The sequence below is a fragment of the Alternaria hordeiaustralica genome (assembly GCF_023758085.1).
Source record: "Alternaria hordeiaustralica strain BMP 2776 chromosome Unknown scaffold_8, whole genome shotgun sequence".
Classification (NCBI taxonomy): Eukaryota; Fungi; Ascomycota; class Dothideomycetes; order Pleosporales; family Pleosporaceae; genus Alternaria; species Alternaria hordeiaustralica.
The window spans coordinates 863,411-889,300 of record NW_026056780.1 but is presented as its reverse complement, the minus strand read 5'-3'; the positions used below and the strand labels follow the sequence as shown (position 1 = coordinate 889,300).

General features: G+C 54.4%; 6 protein-coding genes across 6 annotated transcripts; 4 read left to right on the top strand and 2 right to left on the bottom strand.

The window, feature by feature from the left end:
* Nucleotides 1-1,418: 1,418 nt before the first annotated feature.
* J4E84_005151 (uncharacterized protein) lies at nt 1,419-1,813 on the top strand (the record flags this gene model as incomplete). The annotated part of the gene is made up of 2 exons (XM_049387749.1): nt 1,419-1,652; nt 1,727-1,813. 2 exons carry the CDS (start codon nt 1,419-1,421, stop codon nt 1,811-1,813), a joined length of 321 nt encoding a protein of 106 aa, XP_049244727.1.
* Nucleotides 1,814-4,607: 2,794 nt separating this feature from the next.
* J4E84_005150 (uncharacterized protein) lies at nt 4,608-4,985 on the bottom strand (the record flags this gene model as incomplete). Its single annotated transcript, XM_049387748.1, has 2 exons — nt 4,608-4,661; nt 4,716-4,985. The coding sequence occupies 2 exons, from the start codon at nt 4,983-4,985 to the stop codon at nt 4,608-4,610; spliced, it is 324 nt and encodes a 107-aa protein (XP_049244726.1).
* A 2,427-nt stretch (nt 4,986-7,412) lies between these two features.
* J4E84_005149 (uncharacterized protein) lies at nt 7,413-8,081 on the bottom strand (the record flags this gene model as incomplete). Its single annotated transcript, XM_049387747.1, has 1 exon — nt 7,413-8,081. One exon carries the CDS (start codon nt 8,079-8,081, stop codon nt 7,413-7,415), a length of 669 nt encoding a protein of 222 aa, XP_049244725.1.
* Nucleotides 8,082-18,364: 10,283 nt separating this feature from the next.
* Nucleotides 18,365-21,325, top strand: J4E84_005148 (uncharacterized protein; the record flags this gene model as incomplete). The annotated part of the gene is made up of 1 exon (XM_049387746.1): nt 18,365-21,325. One exon carries the CDS (start codon nt 18,365-18,367, stop codon nt 21,323-21,325), a length of 2,961 nt encoding a protein of 986 aa, XP_049244724.1.
* Nucleotides 21,326-22,032: 707 nt separating this feature from the next.
* On the top strand, nt 22,033-23,749 carry J4E84_005147 (uncharacterized protein; the record flags this gene model as incomplete). Its single annotated transcript, XM_049387745.1, has 2 exons — nt 22,033-23,026; nt 23,445-23,749. The coding sequence occupies 2 exons, from the start codon at nt 22,033-22,035 to the stop codon at nt 23,747-23,749; spliced, it is 1,299 nt and encodes a 432-aa protein (XP_049244723.1).
* A 310-nt stretch (nt 23,750-24,059) lies between these two features.
* J4E84_005146 (uncharacterized protein) lies at nt 24,060-25,213 on the top strand (the record flags this gene model as incomplete). The annotated part of the gene is made up of 2 exons (XM_049387744.1): nt 24,060-24,067; nt 24,190-25,213. 2 exons carry the CDS (start codon nt 24,060-24,062, stop codon nt 25,211-25,213), a joined length of 1,032 nt encoding a protein of 343 aa, XP_049244722.1.
* Nucleotides 25,214-25,890: the final 677 nt, after the last annotated feature.

The window sequence follows — 25,890 nt, the reverse complement described above, 5'->3', positions numbered from 1 at the left end:
TCAACATGTCCCCCTCCGGAGAAGCTTGAGAGGCTGCTGAAAGCGACCATCGCCTAGCGACCAGATTATATAGGAGGGGCAGGATTGTGAATGTGCAGAGGTATAATCATAGTAATGTGACGAGCGAGCAGCGGAGGAGAACTCACCAATGCGAATGCGCGCAACGGCACTCGTGTCCTCCAATTTAAGAAGGTAGAGGATATGGTAGTCTGAGCGGTAATGTGACGCGACAGCCTGGCGTAGCTCGAGGTCTTCTCGAAGGACCTTGCAGAGAGGGTGTGTCACTAAAAAGCAACTATCAGCATACGATCTCAAAAAGATTTCCGGCGCAATGCGTGGGTATGCTGTCCATCAGATAGCTTGTTCTATCATCAACTGCGAACCAGCCACAGAGTAGCGGTTCTACGTGTCTCAAAAAGTGTAGCTTCCGCCAACGGCAGGGATCATCATGGGCGGTGGGGGTGAGTAAGAAGAGGGGAGGACATACAGAGAGTGAGTACCCAAACGCCGGGAGGCAGAGTATCGATGTCAGAAGCTGCTGACTGGAGGTGACGCGCTGCTGGTGTGCGTCGCGGTCGAGTGACTGTTGTCGCTCCCATGCATGCGGGGGTTGACACTGCCATCTCAAAGGACCAGGAAGCTGTGGAAAAGAGTGATAAATGTGCTGATAATGTAGAGTGGGTAGAAGAAGATGTAAGGGAGAATGGGATCATGGGGTGCGAGTGTGTTGTGGAAAAAAATGGTGAGTAGGTGGGTAAGGACAAAATTGATCAAGCTTGTTGACGTAGCGACGACAGCACTAAGGCCACGCGCGTTTGCCTGGAGGGAGATTACAAATTGCGCGTCCCCAAAAGTGAAGGGGACCAGAGGAGACGCCCTGGCGGTGCAAAAATCGACAACATCATGTGCACTGCTAGCTTGATGAAGGTGAGCCGTGAAGGACTTGAACGCAAATTGGGATTACGTGTTGCGTACATGGCGAGCTTACGCATACGAATGCGCGCAATTGCGAGGTGACTTAGAGAATTTCAGGTCGAGGGACCTCCACGTTGCTGGGCTGGACCTGTTGTGACTCGACGGGAATTTGCATGCTGTATACGTAGGCCATATTGAAAGCTTTAAGCACAATAGCAATGTATGTAGCTTTCTGCTGACAGTCTGATATCTATTGTCCGAATTCGTTGCTATTGACGTGTTGCGCGGGCCCAAGTCCTATATCTTCTCGTCGCTGGACTTGATCGAACTCTAGCACCACCAACTCCTCATACAGTAAGCTTTGAATCCCAACTATCATTGAGATAGTGCTACACTGCATGAGTATCATGATAATCAAGGCTGACGATTGCGACAGACTCAACGAAACCTCACCAACAACCTCAAAACCAACCCCACAACGATCAAACCATCACCAAATCACTATGGACGACGCATCAGCCTCCTATGCACTGGCCCGGATGCACTGGTACTTGGGAGTCGCTGCGCGTGCGCGAGAGGAAGTTCCGGCCAACATGGGCCTGTCAAGGGTCGCGACCAACTTCGCGTACAACTACCTCCAAATGTACTTGAGGAAGATGAACGAGGAGGAGAAGGAGGAGCAAGACAGGGAGCAGGTTGCTCGCGCTGAGGCAGAGGAGGCCAGGCGCCTGCAGAACGTGAGTATTCCTATCTTTGTGTGCTTTTGGCTCGTCTGTCCAAAGTTGTCACAATGCTGACTTTCTACTTCTAGTTCTGGAATCGTCTTCGTCCCGCCGCCCGCGACCGCGCCTTCCGCCGCGCATTCCTCCGCGCAAAGCTGCAAGACCGCCGCCGTTAATTCGGCATACACGTTCTGAGAGATCTGGGTTCGGAGCATAGCGAGGGCGCTGGGGCGTTGGTGTAGATACACCACAATAAGACACGATTCTGCACTTTCTCCATCCAATTCTTGTAACATGCTGGCGTGATTCAATCCATTGAAGTGTTCCAGAGCTTCTGGCACGATATGAGTTGAGAGCTACTGAGTACTCTGATACTACAAACAGCCCGCCAACAAAGTCACTTGCCGACGACATGGTCGTTGCGGGGGGAGCCATATGATGTGAAGCAGTAACGTAGCCCTCCTGTCTCTTCTTCAAGTCACTGGCAAGCCAGATAACGCGATGAAAAGAAGTAAAGGGTATTCAAAAATTGAGTCTAGGACTGAACCCAAAGGCAGTCCCGGACCACAGATGGATGTAAGCTTCGGAAAAGTCCTCACTAGCTAGACATCGCGCAAGGCCGAAGCAGCGACTTGTTTGTTTCAAAAATTGGTGACGACAAAAGCAGTTTTCTGGCGAAGGGAGATAGAGGCGGCAGCACTTGATGGACCCAGAAGCGCACGGACGTTGATCTGAGTGCGGCAACCTGGGCGGCTCGATACGTCAGTGTAAATTTCCACGGACAATGTCCCAGATTGCTCCCGAAGATAAGCCATGATAGAGACCTTTCAGACTATAACAACCGAGCGTCAGATCACGTGAGCGCTGCGACGCCAAGCGACAGGCCAGTATATAAACCCTTCATCCCCCGTCCCTCCTACTCTCGCACCAGGTCAGCCTCATTTATCTTTTGCGAGTAGTCCGACCTGTTAAGGTTTGGCCCAGCTTCTCGCCTTGTGGCGGGCTGCTTGCTATACGGATGGATTGAGGCGCCACATATTTTTGGAACCAGTCGGTGGGTCACTGGGCTTGCTCAGCCCCACTGGCACCGTGTCGCCAGTATTACACTACTTCTGGCTGACGCGACCTTTTTCATTGAGTCTTCTCGCTTGCGAGTTGCTTGAAGAAGAAGTTCTTCTCTCTATTGCATGATATCAGTCACTGACATTCTCTGATCTTTTGACGTCAAATGCTGCTTTGTGAATGCAATACCACGAAGATCCACCAGGTATTGATTGAAATTGTGACAATTCAAGCTGGCTGGAATGACGAGATGGCTTCGCGAGGCCTCGCACGTGTCGTGTTGACAGCACTTCGTGGTGTTGTTATGTTTACATCCAACGGTGACGTGTCCAGCATGTCGTGTCAACAACTTTGAGCTCACTGTCAACTTTGAATTACTTGATGATATGCGCAAGCGTTGACGCGTACCATTTCAATCTACTCAGGCCGTTACCGTTGCTGATGTCCCACGCAGCAGTCTACGCAACCAACTGAGCCTCCAACAGATCGACTGCACGACTTCTCCCCGCGACCGATCGATTATCTCAGAGAGGAGCGCATTTTGGGGACTTTGCATCCAATTCTGAGATGACTTTGGGAACGGTGGGCGCGGATATGTCAGCTTTGCATCCAGATGGCTTGGCTGGTCCAGAATTGCGCGACGAAGGTAGCTACTCCGATTTCGACAGGATGTAATTCGATGTACACCTGCGTCAGATCATGCCAGAAGTATGAGCTTCGAACGGATTATATGTGCGAATGTGCCCAGTATACCAGACCCTGGCGCAGTGCGCTCGCGCCAGTAAGTCCACGCTAAGGCCCCTACCGCGGTCATGGTCTTGTCTAAAGTGCCATCATGCCAGACTTGCGATAAGATCATTACAAGTCGCATTTCAGAGATAAAAAGGCCAAAATGTAGCTCATAGCGAGTTCTATTATTCACGACGTCGTTGCCACGGTTGACGCGCGGATGGTGTTGGGATTCGTCAAATGACGTAGTTTGTCTTGACAGTCTCTGACAGCGGACTTCCGCACTCATGTTACTGATAAAGCAGCAATGAATGCAATGGAACTTCTCGAGTTTGAGCCAAATTCGGAGCTGTTGAGTGCCTATGGCCTTGCACGATAACAGGTGGCACTGAACCAGCTTCTCTTGAAGAAAAGGTCTCTCACAGTCGCACAAGCACCATGGCATACAAGGATCAACGAGTTTGTTGGGACTGAATGGTATTGGAGCATATAGTCTATCTGAAGGCCCTCCGGCTATGCCCATCGGAGCAGGCACCGCAACCCCTATTCCGCACGATGCTGTCTTGCCATTCAACCTCCGCCACAAGACACCATGTCTGGATGCCCACTGCAGCAGGCCATCTCCTTGCGCAACTTTGCCGAACCGTGAACCGTTGTTTCCCTGAACTACACCGACCCGAGATATGGCAACGAATGATCGCGGAGGGGACATGTTGTCGAGGTCGAGTGCGAATGGGGAGGTCGACAACGCGGGAGGGCGACATGGATGCTAGAGCTCATGCAGTTATCCGACAGTATATAGCCAAGAGAATACGTACTTACCTCTTGTTGATGTTGGGGACGCTCGACCAGTATCACGAGCTTCATTTGGTTTCGCCTCGAAAGGTTACTTATCTTTGGCGGCACTCAACGCCAGAAGCTTTGCCAAAGTCCCAACTACCCGCTTGCACAGATAGCCGCATCGGCATACCACTGTCCTCGCCTAGCGCGCAGTCAATTAAGACCAGTTGCCTAGCAAGTATATCGTCCTCGTACCCAGCAACAGGCATTGAAGACGGTATGGGTAGCCTAAGCCAATGGGGGAGACCCGTTACAGGTACGTGAATGGGTGGTAGGGGCGGTTCTTCTTCATCGTCGTTGTCATCCTCCTCTTCCTCTTTCCTCCCGCGGCGTACGAGCCTACCGGGAGTAGACCGTCCTCCAGGCCAGATCGATGCGGGCTCGGACTTCCTCCTGAGAAGACATTAGTTCGCCGGTTGAAGGCTCAATCAGACTCGAAGAACTTACTTGGCTCAGTGACATGAGCCAGTCGATGTTCTGGACCTCGCGCTCCAAGGCGAGATCGATCTCGATGCCCAGGAGAATGAGGCTGCGCTCAAAGCTCCGCTTCACGATGCGGGCCGTGCGGAGCTCCAGCCAGTTCCACCTGGGCGAGACGGCCAATCGGGCGATCTTCGCGTCGTTGTTGCGGATGTCCCGCTCAAGCTCGTCACGCTCCGCAAAGAGCGTGGAGGAGAGGCGGGGACGGACGATGGGGGCAGGGGCAGTGGTGGTCATGTTGTGTGTAGTGGTGGTGATGTGTGTGGTGGTGGTAGTGGTGACTAAAGACTTCTGTCAGTTACTTGATCTCAAAGTGATCAAAAAGAAGAGGATACTCACTTTTGGTATGGAGTGTGTTGGTTGGGGAGCTGTCTTCGACGCGGAGGAGTTATCAAGGCCAAACGCCGCGAGCGCAGCACGTGCCCTGCGCGTATAAATTTGCTCCTCACCAGGCTGCCTTCCTCCCCAGTCACCTCCACTACACCAAGTCACGTCGAGCTTTTTTCTCACCCCAAGTGACCACGACGGCCAGCGGCAAGCGCTACAATACTACACAATACCAAGCTGAGTCTCCCCTTCCTGCCCCCTTGATCCACACGCTGTAGCGTCATCGCTACTCGCAAGCGCCCCAAGATGACAGTTGTAGTTGCTGAAGGAAATCCCTAATGATCAACAAAACACTTGGATACCTGAGGGCGCTTCACTCCACTCCTCTACCCCCTCCTCTCATGATCACGGTTAACGCCTCTAGTCCCCCCATGCGACCTCTGCTGTCGCACTCTCGCCTTGGGCGCTCGACTCCGACACTGTCTCTTTCCAAGGATCTCAACGAGCTAAGTCTTCCCCATCCCCTTCCCAATCCTTGCACACTGGAGGCCTTTCGACCGACACTGTGATGACAAACCACTGTTGTTTTCAACGCTCAGTCTTGAGGTTTTCCTCCTGACGATGCGGAAAAAAACCGAGCCTTGTCTGACAGTGTCAATCTCCTTACTCGCTCGCAACTCAGTAGAACTTTTTTAACTCAGCACAGGTCTACTTCAACGACAAAAACAGCGTCCGAAAGATGGTTGCTCATGGATAAAGGCGGAAGAACAAGGATGGTATTGCGATGGTGGGACGAAGAACGGCAATATCCAAATGAGCATGAGATCTCAATTCTCAGGTTCAATGGTAGATCGCCTAGATTGAAGTGACAACTGAAACGGCGCGTGATCTGACTTCTTCTATCGTCAGATCCAGTCGATAGTTGCCCACATGTTTCCACTGTAACTTCTCCAAGTCAATGTCGAGCTTTGTTCTCACGCTCTCGTGTGTAGTTCAAATTATAGGATATATTCATATGATACATATCTTACAGCCAAACATCTTGACCTTATTGTATGCGGTGAATCATGCCTAGCCTTGATGCTGGGCTTGTTGGTGGCCTTCAAGCGAGTAGCAGCCGACTGTGATGCTTCTCAATGACGTCATTGTTTATCTGAGAACTTGAGTTCATCACCGCGGACATCACTGCGCATCGTGGAACAAGTCGCGAGAGCGACACATGGCAAAACCGAAGTGAGCAGCAACATTGATTGTATATCTACATGCGTCACCACGTAAACCGCGTTACCTGCGCATCGCACCAAGTATTCTGTACCGTACGAAGTGACCCAAATCATCTAAGCACATGCGGCTCATCATCCGATGACTGCAAGCGACTCGCCCTTATGACTCCCATGTCTGGCACGGGCACAGTGATTCCGTTCATGTGGTCGGCCGAAGATGTCTCGTTGACAGGAGCGGCGCCGTGGGCATCAGGGGGGAGAAGTCCGCCGCTGCAGAAAAGTCGGGTTGGTAAGGGCCTTGTTTCGCGCTGTAAATGTCGCCGTAGGTATCATGCGCTATTGAAGTACAAAAGACTCTGGATCTCGATGAGGGATACCGCAAACAGATCACGCAACTCGCGATCGAAGCATCTATGGCAAGCTGCCCGTGCCGCATCGAGGAAGACGTTCGTGCTGAAGTTTGCGCCGAGGGTGGGGCGGAAGGCATCATCCGATCACGCTTGAGCACATATCCGAACATCATCTTTCCGACGACATGTCTTTGCCTTCCCGCAACACCAACGTCTCGCCAACACCCAATCATGCAGCCGCCCAGTATATGCAATAGCCAGTTCATCGCAAAGCCTCGTAGATTGTGTAGAATTGGTTTGCCGACAGACGCGCGCGCGCAACGCGAAGAGATGGGTCGGGACTGATCATGTCGTGACTGCTGTCGAAGCTCGCGAGCAGAGGGAGCAGAATCGCCGCGTAGTGATGTGAATGAGGTTGTCTCGGTTTGCTGTAAGCATCGAGGTTCGAAGGTTTGGAGCAAATGATGCTCAAGTCGAGATGAGTTGGCGTGGTTTGGGGCTTGGTAGAAGCTGGAGGTGATATCTGACCTTTGTCTTCGGCTCACGAACGTCAACAGGACGCCGCGGCAGTTGAGGGCTCTTAGCACCGGTGGACAAGTCCGGTGAGCGACCGACCCTACGCCACGGGGGCCCTCCTCTCGGTCGTACCCCCAGGCAAGCAAGCCCTGCTTCCCATCTCCATACGAGGACACGATCTACCCAGTTTGGGAGACCGAACGACGCTGTCAGATGCTTGCGAGGAACTTACATTGCCCGGGAGCGAGTTAGTATTGGCCTTGCCATTCCTCAAGGATCTGCCAGTCTGCGTTCCGGCCCAATGGGCGTACAACTTGATGCAGCATCTCCCCGGTCTGTCGCTGCAAGCGGACTTGGTCTTGAATAGTGAGTTCCGTCTCTCTACTCAAGACATATTCATCCCAGGGAGTGAGAACCGCCCATTCAGGGCCAAACTGGATCCCAGTCGGATCGAACACAAAAGTCTTCTTGTTCTCCAGGGTGATCTTGAAAGCGCAGTGGAGGAGGGATCCCACTTGCTCGCCCATGTCGTATTTGAACTCTTCAATATTCGCGATCCAGTCGTGCTTTTGGAGCCCAAATTCCAGATCGGCTTCCAACTCCACCAGGCTCATCTCACACCATAGCGCTAACAGATTTGCCCTCTGCCAAAGGGCATCCTCAGACGCCGTCGACTCTCCACCCAGTGAGAGTAGAGGCTTGCCCTGGGCAGCCCACCTCTTTCGTTGCTTGTGCTCGAGTTTCTGCTGGAGCTCACAGCACCACCGACCGAGGATCGCTTCGTAACTGCTGGCTCGTTCGTCGTGGGCTGCACAAAAGCCCGTTCTGTCGTCGGGAATGACTTGCGCGCAGGTTTGACAACGGGTGCCGCTGAAGAGGAAGGTGCTCGTGGGCGAAAGATTCGAAACGATAGCCATCGTGGTGTTTGATGGGTAGTTGGATAACTGTTATGATGCCAAAAAGGATGTTGGTCAAGATTCAGCTTTGAGGCGCGGCAAGATGTGAGCTTGAACAGCTGCTATTGTCCATAGTAGACAGTCGTATTCCCCTCGAAATCCTGAATAGACCCCGTAATACTCACGCTCACTACGAGTCCGCAATCCTAACTCCTTCTCACTCAGGCTATTGTCTGCCATATCAGGAAACATGGTTCCTGACAGGTCAAATTACAACGGGAGTGGACAACGTCGTAGAACTAAGATGAGCTGATTAAGTATGCGTGATAATGGCTAGGAGTTATACGCGTAGATAGAGCTATGCAACACTCCACTTCGCATGCTGATGTATATGTCCTAGCCTTCTGCCGGAAGTTGAAGCAACATATAACTTCATGCTGTAGGTGGCAAGCATGTTGAACTATCCGAGTTCTGTTGTGGGTAGCTTGTACGTATCCTCCTCAGCGAGGTTGGTCGCACGTACGATTAGTAAGGTTTTGGCGTTCTGCTTAGTGAAGACACAGGCCAGCTGAAGTTGGGTGAGTCGCTACATCCACGCTAGGATGCTCAACACCACCCTTCTACACAAACTACATTCCATGTCAACCTGGGCGTTCCGCCTCGCATCAAATCACAAGACTTTGTTCGCTTCCCATCGCAATGGGTGTGCGACTCTACGCAACGCCGTCGCAGTCGCGCTTCCCGACGATGCGTTTTCCCCGCCGACGAAAAGCCGTCGACACGCCTGGCGCCCGCCACGAGCTACCATACCTTTAAATCAACACTGAGCAGACTCAGATTGAAGGTGCAGACATGCAAAAGCGTCAGGCGAGTCGCATCGTCATTGCAAAGGAACGTTGCGCCCGAAATTTCACGTCGCGTATGCAGCAACGGACATGGCGGGACATGGCAACCACCACCACATTACGATACGACGAATCGCATACCCATCGTATGAAAGGCTTCATGGGGGACAGTTTGCGCTTTTCCAAAAGGAAATTGGAGTCGTGATGGTAGAGCTACACGCCGTCGCATATCTTTGGGCCGAGGGCAGGACATGACGCCAACCACAACTTCACATTCCGACCAGTCGTATAGCCATTGTATACCTAAGTCAATTACGATTCGATCCCGCTTTTCAGAAATGCAATGGAATCAGATGCTGTGGAGTTATGCGCCGTCGCGCAAACCCACCTTTGGGAAGACAGGGTCTCACGAAGGCCCTACAACACCGAGTTGATCGATGAGGCTTGGCATGGGCTTTCTGAACACCAGAGGAACCATACGCGAGGTAGTCTGGTCGCTTCGCAGTACGGTGGTAGACGGCGCGCTGGCCGTCTCCTGGGGCTCCAGGCCATCAGGCACAAGTTGGTAAGCAACAAGGCCGCACGACCTTGTGCAGACTTTCACTGACATCAAGTACCTAGCCAGATAATCACTGCGGATGCGCGAGACCGTAGGCCGACGCGCCGCCTGCATTTCGCTGTCCGAGCCCTCAGGCCAGCATTTCACATCGACGAGACGTCCGACTACTGCCTCACGAGCGCGCCCCTTACGAACACGAACGATCGATGCGAACCTACTTGAGCTACGAGGGTGGCACCATGGTCGAGCGAGGTATAATATATACAGTCTTGACGGCATTGGGATGAGGAGCGAGATCCAAGGGCTACGCTCGCGTTCGACGAACACAAGGATCACGTCTACAAGCGGGTTCGTATCACAGGACAAATGGTCACGTCGAAGAAGGATGAAGCGGGAGAGGTGCAGATACGAGTCTGGGAATGAGGGAAGGATAAAGGAGAAGGGTGGAGGTTGGTGACAGGGGCAATGAGCGAGCAGAATGGCATGCGTCAAGAACGACGACGATGACGACAAAGGAGGTAAGCGTCAGAGCTGGGCAAAGGCCGTTGGAGGGGGGAAGGGAGGGGTCTGCGAAAGAGCACAACTGACATAGCCAGGAAGCCACGAAGAGCCGCAGCTCACGTCGAAACGAAGCCATCCCACCACACTCTTTACATCCTCACCGCGACCATCATGTCCCTCCTACCTCGCACGCTCTCCCTCCTACCAAACCACACGCCGCCGCCCCTCGACCCGCCACCCCAACTCCGCAAAGTCAAAACCTACACGGCGCGGACACAGCAACTCCAAACAACCCCGCCCCATAACATACGAGCAATCCCAGGGCCTCAGCAAGGAGTAGGAAGGTGCGGCTATGCGGCAACAAGACTTCTGATGCTGAAGCTTGTGAAGGGAGGTAAGGCGAGTGTCTGAACACTTTTCGGAATCGGCTGGGGGAGTGTGGGGCCAGGACATAACTATGAGGGGTGATGATGTGTAGAGTGGAGAGCAGAAAAGCATGGAAAGCTGGTGGGCTGCGATGGAAGGGTTTGGATAGGAGAGAGGATGGGAGACTTGGGGATGGTGGGTAGGGGTGTACTAGGAGAGCAAAGCAGAAGTGGAATACACGGCGCCATTGGCGACCGGCCTCGCAAAGGGCAAAAGAGATGAATGTGACGAATGGTATGACCATCGTGGATGGGGAGAGAAGAGGGAATACGCAGGGCGAGGAGAGACCGAGCTCAGTCGAAGGCATAAGGAGATACCGCGAGGAAATGAGGAGTTGATAAATGCAACAGAATCGGAGAAGGCGGTCGAAGAACGGAGGGGTCATACTTTGTCATGCTGAGAAGCAGGGTAAGGGGCTGAGAAGGAATAGGGTGAAGCATCACGGACATAGGCCTGGTAGTCATAGGGGGACATGCGGTCGCAAGAGCAGCGACTCGCGGCATGTCGTCAAGCTTGGTGGAGCATGAGCTGGAGCGTTAGTCATATCTGCAGTTAGCATGGAATGAAGACTTGTTGAGTCGATCGATCAAAATGGCTGTAAGCTCAGGCATCCCATATACCGTGTCTCGAGCTGGGGAAAACCGTAGCATCAGGATGATGCCGGACAAACTTCACATCGAATCAGATGCATGTCTCCTGACCTCGCAGACTCTCAAGATAGCATGATAGGCTTGGCCAGATAGATGAATCTTGGAAGTGCAAAACAACATCGTGAACAAGCCAGTGACCATGCCCAGTGATTACGCCTACTTTGCCAAACATGTCTCGCTGTCGTGGTTCTGTTGTTCTTGCTTATAGGTTGCAATGTTCAGGTGCTCGATGATGAGGCTTTTTGGCGACAGTCCAGCAATAGCAGAACGTCTTTGAAGGCATGCACGTCTTCAGTCATGTGCAAGTCTGCGAAAGGGACTGGAGATTCCACTTTCCAGCAAATGCAAATGTTGTGGTTGCTCCGCCATCTCGTCACACACAAGTTGCTTGGACGGACTTAGAGCATTTGCGGAGTTGGAGACCGCCCCGTCTTGAGCATCAGGAGCGCGGGTGCAGTGGCTTGCCCGCGGTCATATCACTTTCTCCATGCACGCAGCTTTTACTGCATTGCAGCCGCCGTCTCGTCAAGCTACACTGCAGCAGCTGCGTGTGCTTCCAGAGCAGACAAGGCTGGGCCTTGAGATCTTACTGTCGCCATCCGGACGTCCTCAGAATGTTTGCCACAGCAAACTCAGCACTGCATCGCCTTGTGCGACCGTCTGAGGCCGATCTTGACAATCTGCTGGAGCAGATCCCCTAACGACGGTCACCGTCGACGGCGCCTCCTTCTCCTTGTCATCGCGCTCCTTCTGCGAGGCCGTCTCTCATTTGTTGTGGTCCGTGCGCAGGTAGCGGGTGAGTTCGCCTCAAGGTGAGACTTGTTGACCGTCTTCCACCACCCCACCACCGACTTCATCACACTCCCCAATGCCGCAATTCTTGCTGTGCTTCCCCTTCTTCATCCTCTTGAGCCCCTCGTGTCATCCTCGCACAACTCCTGACACCACATCGGCGATGCTTTCGAGCTTGCCGCAGGGTGAGACGACGACTCTGGGTCGGACATCGCTTTCGTTCCCGCTTCGGCGACGAGGAGGCGACCTCCTCCGGTGCTCGACGCACCCAAGGCATCGCGGTATGTACTGACTCCGCTCCTGATTGCTCGCTGTTGACGCCGCCGCCTTCACCGGCCTGGTGTCGACCGATGCAGCTCCTCAGCCCCTCCTCTGCCACCGCTATACCAGCTGCGGATGGCTATGCCTGATCATTGCTGACAACATCGCTAGTCAAGACTTCATTCCAGGATTGTCGCCACTGGCTGAACACCTGAGCCTGTACGGACGAACGCCGACTACTACACTCACTTCTCGTCCTTACAAAATATTCGCACAGGCCAGGTGTTCAGCCCGGCACCTCTCACAAACTGCCTCCCTTGGCCAGGGCAGTGAGTATTACCCCGTCTACCTCTTGTGACCATTGCTGACCACGTCGCTAGGCAAGACTTCATCCCGGGATTGTCACTGCCGGCTGGACATCTGGGCCTGTACGGACGAACGTCGACCACCACACTCACTTCTCGTCCTTACAAAATATTCGCACAGGCCAGGTGTTCAGCCCGGCACGTCTTGCACAACGTTTTCCCTAGCTGGTAAGTCGAACTTCCGATGCCGTCCATGGTATACCTGCTTGTGCAACGCTGTGCTAACGTATGGGTCCTCAGGCTCGTATGTCGTCGTCCTTGTCGACACGGCGGAAGTCGCCTCTGGTGATAGTCGCCAGCTATCACTGGGGGCGCAAGGAGTTTTCAAGACGACAATAATCCGATCGTCATATCTCCACTGCCGCCAGTCGCGGTATTCGGCGTTCGACACAGCGACATGATGGCGCCCGGCGGCGTTCATGCTCAGTAAGTCCAACCAATCTTCAAGGTCTTTGGGTCATGCTAATCGCTTTAGAAGTCATCGAACAGGTGCTGCCGCTGTTCGCCGCCGGTGCCCATCTAGGACGTCGCCATGACGGTGCCGCTACTCGCCGCGGGCGCGCACATCGGACATCGACACAGTAAGTCGCCGAAGTCCTGGCGCACCTCGTCCATAGGCCAGCGTTATGTGCCCCGAGCCATGCGCTGTAAGTCGCTGAAGTCCTAGCGCACCTCGTCCATAGGCCAGCGTTATGTGCCCTAGGCCATGCGTTGTAAGTTGTCGAAGTCCTTAAGTCGCCGAAGTCCTGGCGCACCTCGTCCATAGGCCAGCGTTCGAATGCGCTGCGAACAAGCCATTCGCCGACCCCCGCCAACATGTGCACCAAGGTCGTACACAAATATGGCTCCGGCCACGAGATTGCTGAGAAGGCAGGATGCTGTAGTTCTCCCAGACGTGGCCGCTCGCAATCTCGTGGCCGCTACCAATCTCACCCGGCAGCATGACACAGCAACAGCAGCACCACGATGGCAGCCAGCAGCAGCAGCAGCAGCACTCGCATCACCAGCATCAGCACCCAAGTCGCCGAAGTCCCGGCGCATTGCCATCGATGGGCACAAGTCGTCGAAGTCCCGGCGCATCGCCATCCATGGGCACAAGTCGCCAAAGTCCCGGCGCATCGCCATCTATGGGCACCAAGGTCGTACACAAACATCACTCTTTCGCTCCTTCCTCTCCAGATGGAATGTACGTTCGTCTGGACTCGGCCATTCGCCATCTACGGCGTGGACGGTGCCTTTGACCCTTCCTTCGACCCGAACAGACAAACCTACAACTTCTCCCAGACGTGGCCGCTGCCAATCTCACCCACCACTAAGTCGCCGAAGTCCCGGCGCATTCCGTCTGTGGGCCAGCGTTATGTGCTTCCAGCCATGCGCTGTAAGTCGCCGAAGTCCCGGCGCAACACCATCGATGGGCATCTTCTTCCACGGAGCCACTTGGACTTTACGCACTTTAATCATCGGCGACCATTTCGATTCTTCAGCGAGACTGAAAGCGGCCATAGACGGGTCGAGCAGCGTTCGAAACTGCCTACGTCTGCAATAACACGATGACCGAGTCGGTCAAACCCAAGGGTCGAAATCGATTTCCATATCCCAATATGGCAGGAGTAGGAGCAAGAGTGGGAGACTATCAGTGCAAACCGATTTTGACCAAAACATCACGGTCAACATGCATGCCTGGATGGCGGTCTCCAGAGCCGTATCCAGGAGTAGGGATGGTGCCCAAGCCCAGCGCTGGAACTCATACTCACACCCCTTTTCTGATCATCATTTGCCCATCTCTTCGTTGGTAACTCCAGCGGAGAGCACAACGATCAGCTACTGATCGATGGAAAGAAGAGAGGAGAGACGTACAAGCAGCTGCTCCTATTTCTGAGCTGGTATGAGAACAGCGCGCGTGTTCCCATGATCATCAACGGGCCCAACATTGCGCCCAAGAAGGTCAAGGAGTCGGTGTCTCCGGCCTGCGAGCCTTGTGCTCAGTTCGCAGCGGGTGGAGCTTGACATCTCTCCTTCGAGCATCGTGATTCCCACACGATGGCAAACGACGCGAATAGGCTCCGGCCTGAGAGCCTTGTGCTCGCTTCACAGCGCGCAGAGCTTGACAGCCCTCCCGGGCACAGTCGCAGCCCGAGCAGACTCGGACTCATCGCTGTGGACTACCAGCAGCGATGAGTCTGAGGCGCCCATGACGCCAATGACGGAGGTGGTGCGGGTAGTTACCGCAACTCGCGTACATGGATGTCCCCGGATGCACTGCTGCGCGCGCAGCAAGTCGCCGAAGTCCCGGTGCAACACCAGCTATGGGCCGCCCTGCAACAGCATGGGTGAAGTCGTCGATAAGCCGCCTCTTCAACAGATGGACTTTTTTGTTGATGGACGTTTTCTGTTGTGGCCTTATGATTCATCTGCATCGAGTTCGACAGACCCCAGTGACCCCAAGGCATCCGAACTTGCCGACCGACCATCGTCCATGGCCGCATCAGCCTTCCTGGGGATCGCCTGGTTTATCTGCATAGAGCTTAACATCCGCCTGCTATACAGGGCTACGCGTCGCAGCCTTTACTTCTGGGGCTGCCTACTTTGCAGTTGGGGTCTCATTGTCCACGGCATCTCGATCGTCCTAGCCAACTTCACCGAATCGACTAAGATATGGCGATCTTGAAGTCTGGGAGCACTGTGCCGTAGGCAGGCGCGTCAAGAACATCCCCACCATCGCCGACGACCTCGCCAACCATATCATCGTCATCTGTCTTGGCTGAGGGCATTGCTCCCACCGAATGTCGATGCCACGTTGGCGACACTACTTTGAATCTTGAACACTTCTTCTCGAACCCGTCTACTGAAGTGGAGCTCACACGGGTGTTGGAGAAGGTGCGGGAGCGTACAGTGATGACGGACCAGGATCTCATGTCCAAGATCAAGGTCACAGGACTGATCGCACTGCCCAGGTGAGGAAGAACGGCTGGGTCATGTGAAAGCGAAGACCTGATGTGGCGCACCAAACCAACCCGATAAAGACTTCATGGACGGGCGCATCAAACAAACCAGCGACCTCGAAGTGTGGGAGCACTGCGTCGGAGGCAGTGCTCCTGCCTACGTACTTCCAGAGTCTTGAACTTCTCGGCAACAGTCGTCGCACCACTCGAGACAATCTCCGCAATCTGATTGGATCGCCAACATATGCGAGGACTGCGTTGGCTCGTCCTTCATCAACCTCTTCACCACTGCCGAACCTCTTTGTGAATGCCGCGATCATCGCGGTCGAGGCCCGCTTCAAAGAAGCCAGCGACCTTGAAGTGTGGGAGTACTGCGTCGGAGGTAGGCGCGTCAGCTGCCCTGCCTTTACAGCGCACATGCCTTCTGGTCGAAGTAGGATTCTCTCATGGCCCCAAGCTTCAGGACAACATAGCATCCGTGGTAAGGCGCGCTCATGCCTTGTGCACACCATACACCCTCAACCCCTACCCTGAAGTCGACTATGCCATCAAGTCTACGCGAACCGCGAGGACTGCAACAACAAGTTGGATATTCGTCGCCACGAGAGCTCTGCAACAACAAGTTGGACATTCGACGCTACGAGGGCGCGGAGAAGGACTCTCGTGGTTCGACGGTCTTGAGACGGCGAGGTGACCGCCAATATCGGCGCGGACCCAGCCAAGCTGAAGTACACGGTCGACATCATCTACGCGAGTGCCATAGAAGACAGGAACTGGGTATTTGTTGCAGTCAAGCTGCTGAACTATCTCTGCCATCTCATCCCAGCAACACTGGCCGATCCTAAGGTACTCCCCGATGGGCTCCTCATGAAGACATGCGTTGGTCGTGCTACCGTCGGCAAGGGCGTTGCCTTCGAGGTCTGCGCAGAGAACAGCTGCTTTGGCTCGATCTCGCATGAAGCGCATTGGGTTCATCTCCGACTTCTACCATTTGGAATTGTTCGATAGTTGATTTCGTAATGCGGAATGAATAGATAGTGAGTCTCCAGCCTATACCATCCCAGAGTGAAACAATGCTGACGTCTTCAGGATTTAATGAAGTTTAAAAGAGTCGTCTGGTTCTTCTTCCTTGCGTGATGTCGATTCGGGTTGCGACGGCAACAGCCGACGTCGACGGTGCTGGTGATGCTAACGCTTAGCTGTTTCTTGCAGCTTCGAAGCTGATGAGCATCGCGTACGTGAAGATGCGGCTTCCATGGCAGATTCCAGATGGTAAGTCGAGAGCTCTGATATGCTCTTTTGCAAGGCTAACGATTCCGTAGTCGATTTGTCGCTGTCCAGGTCTCACTGTCGATGGCTCCGCGCCGGTATCTCGCTGTCGGATGTCTCGCTGGCGATACCCTGCAGTTAGTATTTCGCTGGCGAAGTCACAATGCATCACTGTACAGCCTTGTCGGTCATTGCTCCGGTAGACTGCACGTCAACCGCCATACCATGCGGCCTGGTCAAGCCTGCTCGACACACTAGCCATGGAGGCTGAGTATGCCACACCACATGCTTCATCGACAGCGAGATCGAACAAGCGCTGCGGGCTTGACCCACGCCTGCGCCGATGAGCAATGAACCTTTGGGTGCTCCGATGGCATGCCCATAGTCTCCGTCTCTTGCTGGTATGTATCCTCTCCATGAGTTCCTCGCGGTTGCCCAAGTCCCCCGCACAGTATGTTGTAGGCCGAGACCCTTCCTCCGATCCGAGTCGCCTTACTTTCGAGTGAGTGACAGCGTCGAGTCTTTTTCGTCTTCGGCATGCGAGGGTCACGAAAGCGTCAAAGGGTGGCCGCCATGAGTACCGATCCGAAGGTACTAGGTGAGGCATCGATGGTCGGCTTCGAATGTCAAGCTTGACGGCTCTCACCAGGCACTCCGCGAGGGTGTCGGCATGGCCAAGCTACTGCCACCCAGGTGAGAATGGCTCAGCATCATGCCGCCAGGAAATCGACAGCGAGATGGACTATCGTTATGATAGTTGCCAGCCTTGGGCCAGCCATGGGGGCTTGGACTTCGGCTCTTGCGCAGTGCTTCAGCAATGCTTGTCGCTGAGGGTTGTCGGCGGAGGTGAGAGCGGAGGTGAGGACGGAGGTGTGTCGGAGGCAGCTTTGAAGTCAACCCAAAGAGGATGTCGCTGCCGATGCGAGGCTACAACAGCAGCAGCTTGTTGTCTGTAGGTCAAAGCATTAGCAATGTCTCTGCACGTTCTCTTGCCCATGCTGGGTGATGTGTGTAGCTTCGAGGCGGGGTAGCGGCGGAGGAGGCAGGTTCAGGGAGGGGCAGCGAAGGTCAAGAACGTCGACAGCAAAGACGAGAGGCACTTACTACAGTCTTTCGGGAGCTCCTCTCGCTGTGTGAGGCTCGCAGAAGGATGCCAGAGGTCTTCGTTCAGCGGGTGAGGTTCGCAGCGACGGCTCTGGCTGTCCTGAACCTCACTCGCAACGCCAGAAGCTGCGACAAGCGCGCAGACTTATTGAGCGGGATGAAGGAGGTGTTCTGAAGCTTCGAGTCTGCCCCATGTTGCTGTCGAGGGTGGGGGGAGGGCAGGAGGCTACGATGGGTTTTGGAAGACTTCCGCGGAGGCGGTTTCCGCGCTGTATGCGACCGGGGGCAATCATTCAAATCGATGATGATGATCTGCGAGTACTTGTAGAGCTCCTCAGGGAAATGCAGCTCGATCGCAGGGGGTTGATGTGGGAGCTGCGGTGGTGGAGGGGCATGGCTGGGAATTTGGCGATGGAGACTTTGGTGTTGCAGCAATGAACTTCAGTTGACCCAAAGACCGTGCATTGTTCGGCTTCACCAACCAGCGCCACGCTACACCACACCCTCCCCAACTCCTCAGGCCGAGTCTATGGATTGCCCCTCTCCGTCTGCCCGTACTGGCTGCCTGGAGGCCCCTTCCTCGCCTCAGAATGGCAGGCAATACCATGTACGACGTCGTGGTGCTATCCTCGAGTCCGCCGGCCGCTTCCCCGCTACATGATGCCCCCTCCCGTCGCGTCGCCATGCTTGCATCCTCTCCTCTCGCATTCTCCCCTCCTGCGAGCCCCCTCAGACCGACGGCCGGCGCGTCCAAGAGCAATGCACGAGCTGCTCCTATCCCCGAGGGAGCTGTCAGAGGATTCGCCACCGTGGGCAGCCTCATACGCTCCGAGCACTTCACAAGCCGCCTCGACGACGACTTCGATGCAATACAACAAGCGCAACCACGGCGGACTTCACAGGATACCATAGAGCCTCCTTTGGCTGCGGAGAAACCCAAGAAGCGGACTACGAAGAAGGCTCCAGCTACTACTACCGCTGCAGACGGCTCCGAGAAGCCCAAACCGAAGCCTCGAGCGCGCAAAGCGAAACCCAAGTCGGACAAAGAGATCCTTGACTCTGACGACGAACTCCGACCTCCGCCGCAACGACCTACAAAGTCTCCTTTTTTCGACGATGATGCGACAGAACCTTCGGTCGACCCTGCGGCACCAGCTGCGGATGCGCCGAAGCTGACCAAGTCTGGCAAGCCCCGTAAGCCTCGCGCGAAGAAGGTCAAGACTGGAGAAGATGGGACGGAGCCTGCGCCAAAGCCAAAGAAACCGAGGGTCACAAAGGCGAAAGCAGGGGCGGGGACGGGCAAGCAGGGAGATGCGTCGCTTGTGTCTGCGCATTTCGGGGGTGGAGCAGACGGAGGCCAGGAGTCGGCAACACGGCCTTCTATAGAGGACCACGACGCTCAAACCAAGCCTCAATCAATCTGGGAAGTGCCAGACAGCCCAAAGCCGAAGAAGAAGGCTGCACCCAAACACCGACAGCCAGATCCCATCGCACAAGGTTTGGAGTTGGAGGAGGCTGTTGCAAGGAGGAGAGACTGGACGCCGCCACCCGAGACCACGATCGCATCGCCGTTCACCGACTCGACCGGAAAGGAGAACAAGACCCTATCGCAGAACGCGGATGGCTCCTTTACAAACCTCCTCTCCAATTTCGCCTACGCACAATCGCCATCTGCGCAGAACGCTGCGAAATCGAACAACGCAGCAGGGGCCGTGGCAGCGACAAAGCGGCGGAGAATTGAGCTTGTCGAGATACCCAGCAACAACACCAACTCCAGAGACTCATCTCCCGAGAAAGGGAAAGCACCGAAGAAGAAACCGCGCACCATCACCGACCTCGTTACAGAGCAGTATGCTTTGAAGGATGCACAACCAGTTCCAGACGATGCGACTAGCAACTTCTTCGAGTCCCGAGCTTCGACAACTACAACCAAGGTGCCGCTGAACGATGCATCGGCGGCGGACGGCGATGCAGCACCGAAGAAGCCAGTGCGCAGGCGTAACAGCTCAAAGTCAGGCACAGAGAAAGCAGACCCTAAGCCGAGGTCAAAGAAGGCATCTTCGAAAGCAGCCGCCAAGCCCAAGCCTATCGCGGAGAAGTTGCTCAGTCCTTCATCTGCAATGTCGCGTCTGCAGCAGCAGGACGTCTTGTTCGGAACATCAAGTCAGCTTGTGCTTGAAGAGTCGCCGACAATGGTGCGTCAACTACAGTATGCGCTGAAGGAGTCTGAGGGGGACGCCGACAATGTTGCGTATGTCGCGCCGCCGCGATGGTCACGGCTCGGCAGGGTGGAAGGCAAGCGCGGACTGTGGGCTGCGAGTTCCCGCGACGACGAGGGTGGTATGCTGGAGCACTTGAAGGACGTTTACATACCCAAGCCAGACCGAACACAAGACATCCCATTGCTTATGGATGGCACTACTGATGCGCCTGATGAGCAAGACGATGGCCAGTCTGACTACATAGATATTGACGATATACCGCCGGACCCGCCGCCACCAATTGCCATATCTTCTGATCCACCAATGCCTCCTCCCAGCACTTCACGCGCCACCCCAATAACGAAGTCTCGCAATGATGATGACCACATGAAAGATACGGGCTTCAGGGACATTGACGACTTCATGCAAGAGCCTCCACCTTCCGGTCAGAAACCTGTCTCACCAGATAGCTTTGTTGACATCGACGACTTTGACTTTCCGCCCTCTGCGCAGATGCGGAAATCGCCAGTCTCGATCTTCAAACCTCCAGCCTCAGCACCAACGCCCATGGACGGCTCTCCTAAGAAGCGCGGAAGGCCAACGAAATCGCGTTCTGCATTACCTACATCAGTCTCTGCGTCATCGACGCCAGTCCTGAAGCCCCGCGCGAAGTCAAAGACCAGAACTAAGATGCCTTCGACCCCTCCCACAGGCTCAGGTCGCTTCATCGACATAGATGAGATCCTCGACTCCGAAGACGAAGCCATGCAGCTCCTCTCCCCCACGCCGCCCCGAACAACTAAACACGTCAACTCGCAACCTCTGTCCCTAATCACGCTATCCCCGACAGTCTCACCCAGCAAAACGGCGAAAGCGAAAGACTCGGCGGCCGATCCAAGTCTATTACCTATCCACCGCATACCTACCCCGCTTCTCGAATGGCCGAACATCAAAGCCCAGATCTTTGCTCAGATAACAAGTCACATCCGGTCTTTGCCTCCCACCACCGACCCTAGCAAGCCTACCTGGCACGAGAAGATCCTCATGTACGACCCCATCGTCATCGAAGACTTTACCGCGTATCTCAACGCCCACACACCCATCCGCGTGTACAAGAAAGCTACGCAGAAGCAAATCAAGGCCTGGAATGCGGATTTGAAGAAGCAGGACAAGGAGGCGCTACATCTGGGTGTGGGGCCCAGCAGGGAGGGCGATGGATCGGAGGTGTTTGCTGTGGAGAAGGAACTAGAGGGCACGATGGTGCAGGGGTGGTGTGAGAGTTTGAGTGTTTGTTGTATTTGGGGGGAGAATAGGACGAAGAAGGGGACGGCTAGGAAGGGGTTTTATTGATGAATCGGGTTATACTTTGCTGATGTTCTAATGAGATACCTGGATACTGAATCAGCATCATCGCCTAGACGGCCTGATTGTACATCCTAACTTTCAGCAATTTTCTCACAGACTGGAATTACTGGCGATACAATTACACACATATCTTGTCCAAGCTTGTATCTCGCGATCGTGCCTGCAAGATATCGAGGCGTTGAAGATGACGTTGATCAGCCGCATCGGCATCGGGCGGACGCTAGCAGATCCACTACCACCACACGGGACAAAACCCACTCCTTCCCGACTCCTTCCCGTGGGTTCATGTGCGAGATGCATACGCGCACTACATGCCTCCCGCAATCCGCACAAAGCATCAATGCGCGGTATGCGACAAGGTCTATTCCACCAACAGCCATCTTCGCCGCCATGAAGCTTCACGTGAGCATCATCCTGCACAATGGATTATTCGCAGCTCACAATACCTAGATTTCGGCAGGCAAGACCTGACATGTCCGTCATGTCACGCGCAGTTTACGCGACGGTGGGCTTATTTCTCGGTGAATATGCTTGATAAGAGCTGACAAAGATGCAGAGACCTCGCTCGACGCCACTTGTCGAACTGCTCTTCCGCCCACGGCAATGACGTGAGTCTACCCACGCTAAGGCGCGGCAGAAAGCGAAACTCCTGCGATAGATGTTCACAGCGCAAGCTTTCGTGCGACACCAAAATGCCATGTGTGCGTTGTCGCGATGGTGGCGCGGTGTGCACGTATAAGCGGTTGGACGGCGTATCTGCAGGTGCTACTGCATCTGTCGGAAGCAGCCAAGATGGTACTGAGACCAGTACCGACCGACAGCGCGTGGGCATCTCCATTGACTTCCTCCTCAACTTCACGAATCCCTCGGGTTACCGCCCGTCCGCTGCGATCGCCGCTGAGGCTGCTGAGCTCGATGGTGCAGATGGCGAGACGCACGTACAGCCACACGATGCAGATCAAGACATGACGCACGACCAATCGTTTTTTGAGTTCGCAGATTTACCTTCTGTCTTCTTCAGCTTTCCGTTCGTGGTATCTGGACGAGAAGTCGACTACGCGTCTCCGATCATAAGCGATGGTCTGACTCCTGAACTGGAAGATGCGTACGCTTTCGAAGTACGCGTGAGGGAGATGCTACAGCAGCTGTCTGCCAAGCACAGCTCGATGCTGGAACGTGGTGATGCAGTTGATGCAACATTCGACTATCAACTGGCCGAAGCCGTCTTTACAGTCGGCAATGTGCGGCACTTTGTTCGGGCTTTCTTCCGTTACTTCCACTACTCGTTTCCTATTCTGCACAAGCCGACTTTTGATATACAGACGGTGTCCTTCCCGCTTCTACTCGCGCTCGTTTTGTTCGGGTCGCTGCCCACTCTGGAGTCTGATACCTCCATCGGCGTACGAAGGTTCTCACACGTTGCGGAGGCATACGTTTTCGATCAACTGGTGTTACAGCAGACATCCCAAGCTGATCACTCGGCGTGGGTCGACGATGAGCATCTCCAGTTGTTACAAGCAGGTCTATTGTTCTTGGTTTTTCTAAACAACAGTAACGACATCGTCACAAGACGGCGAATCCGCCTCCAGCGCATTCCATCGCTTGTCGCTGCTGTGCGAGCCTCAGGCTTGTTTGCGCACAAACAGCGTCACATTATCCCCAGTCAGAACGGACACGACTGGCAGGGTTTCATCGATGATGAGATGCGATCGAGGTACCATGACCCCATCCACACTATGTACATAAAGCCACTAACAACACTCGCAGATTGGGCATGTGGACCTGCCTCTTCGACAGCACACTCTCCGTATTCTTCAACAATACCCCACAAGTTGCTATGTGCGAGGCGATAGGTGATCTCCCCTGCGAGGAGAGTTTGTTCAGAGCTGAGTCGGCCGCCGACTTCGCGCGTCTCTTATCGCAACAGCCTCCGCAACCACGAGTCGAGACGTTACCCGAACTCATGTCACGCGCCCTTTTTTCTCCTGTTGCACAGCGCGCCGATGAGCCCGAAGTAGCAATCTCACCACCACATATGCTGATACTCATCTGCGGTCCGTTCCTAACATCGCCCATCCTATAATGAATGCGCTGACTCTCATAGCACTGCTATCTATCGTCATGACATCTAGAATGAACTTCCTCGCTTCTATGAACATAGAGCCGATGCTTCGCGCCACCGACCGATGGAAGGCGCTCTGGGATGTAGTAAGCCGAGATAGCGAAGGAAAGGGCTTGCCTGATCTGGGGTTCGAGAAGCACGCTGCGGAGTACTGGTGGCTTACCAAGACCATTCTGAGGGTCTCGAGGTTGGGAGGTAGGAGTTGTCGTTACATGCAACCTGCACCTTGTGACTCGACGCAGGACTTGCATGATTTTGTGAGGAGGTATAAGGATTTTGTTGTATAAACGTAGGCAACTCGAGATAATGTCAGAGATGCTATGCTGTACAGTCAATAGTACACAATTAAGCATAACGTATGCCCTTCTACCAAAGCGATCGCTCCTCAGACAGTGATGGCTGACAAGACAAGACTAGCGTGTGGGACTATCTCCGAATGCTGGGTCTATCGCCGAGATGGGTTCATCGCCGAACCTTCGATGCGCTACCGCGCCTCCGCACTGCATCTCGCGAATCTAGATCTCAGCGCCCGCGGAATCCGACGCGATCATGGAGATGACTAGCGCATGTTTATGCAAGGGCCCAGGGCCGCGACTGATGGAGACGTCAGCGTGCTGATTAGTATATACCTCGAACGCGTCCGCCGAACTTGTTCCATGAGGAAGCGCGTCTACAACATTGTCTGACACAATTGCTACCTGCATTTCTTCTTGATGATAATTTACAGGATGGCTCTAAGAAGATCGGCTAGAGCGGCGACACGCACTGCGCAACAGACCGCGAGCAGTGCGACGAAGAGAAGACACTCTGGTTCGTCGACTGGTGAAGAGACGCTCAGCAAGCGCGTCGACAGCCGAGCAGCAAATCGTTCCGCGAAGAGAGACGGAATCGCGCAAAGCAGCGATGGAGAAAAGAAGAAGTCAAACGACCAGGCCAGCAATGTCAAAGCAGAGGAGCCCACAGCCGACGACAACGCTGGCGCAGAGAAGAAATGGAAAGCCTGGTCCGCCCACGCCACATCCACGCCATACCCTGACTTCGGCCACCCCACAAACCGCGAGTGCCAACTAGCCTACGACATCCTTCACAAACTGCACAACGACGCCGTAGAAGCCGAATTCGAAGACACCAATACACCCGAGACAATCCCATTCGTCCTCGACGCCCTCATCGTCGCCGTGCTCAGCCAAGCCACGAGCTGGAACAATGCGAAACGCGCAATGGACAGCATGAAAGACACCTACGGCTCGGTGTTTGCTTACAAAGAGATATACAACGGGGGGTCGGAAAAGTTACAAGAAACGATTCGCTGCGGCGGCCTGCACGTCAGAAAGACCAAGATCATCATGTCCATCCTCGAGGAAGTGAAGCGTCGCTATGGGCGCTGGAACCTGGACCACCTCCTTGAAGCAAATGACGAAGACGCCATGAAAGAGCTCATGAGCTACAAGTACGTAGGCCCAAAGTCTGCGTTCGTGGTCATGGGCTGGTGCTTGAAGAGGAACAGGTTCACGGTTGACACACATGTCTATCGCATTGCTGGTTTATGGGGGTGGAGGCCAAAGGAGGCTAGTAGGGAGAACACTCAGTTGCATTTGGATGTGGTGATCCCGCCGGAGCTGAAGTTCAAGTTGCATTTCTTTCTTATTCAGCATGGTAGGACCTGCCCTGCGTGCCGCGGTGGGAGTAAGGATACGAAGAGGTGTGAGGTGCTTAAGGAGGTGAAGCAGGAACTGAAGAAGGCGAATTAAGAGGTGAATGATAGATAACAATGCCAGTATACGCGTCCATCAGCGGTGACGCCGTCCTCGACGCAACAGCCTCAACAGCACTCCCAGTATGTCTCAGTCAATTCACCATTCACCAACACACTCCATCGCTGTGCCTCACACCCTCCTTCTATATAAACCGCGATTTCCAAGCGCAATCCTCTATTCCCTTTCCAACAACGACCCACTACCACAACTTCACCACATTACCACAAACTCCCAAAGCCCCATCACACCACCACAACAAACCACCTTCAACCACCTCAACAGCAACCACAACAATGACCACACCAGCCCCAACCTCCTCATACACCTACTTCTGCTGCAATCCCTCTTGCTGCGCCGCCAACATCGTGCACAACGTTCCGCGGAGCCCGTACCCGCAGTTCCAGCACCAGTTCAAGTGCGCAAAGTGCGGCGCTCAGCAACTCACGGGCATGTGGCAGGAGTACCACGGGGATACCGGTGATGGACACAAGGGATATTAGGATGCCGGTTGTGGCATACGACAGATTTGGGGACGGTAGGACGAGGGGGTGAGGAGGAGGTTGCAGAAGACATAAGGAGAGGAGGTCTGTGAGGAGTGAAGAAGGAGAGCGATGTAGCTGTCACGATACCCAGTGGTTATGAGAATGAAGATTGCTTTGTACTTGACTACC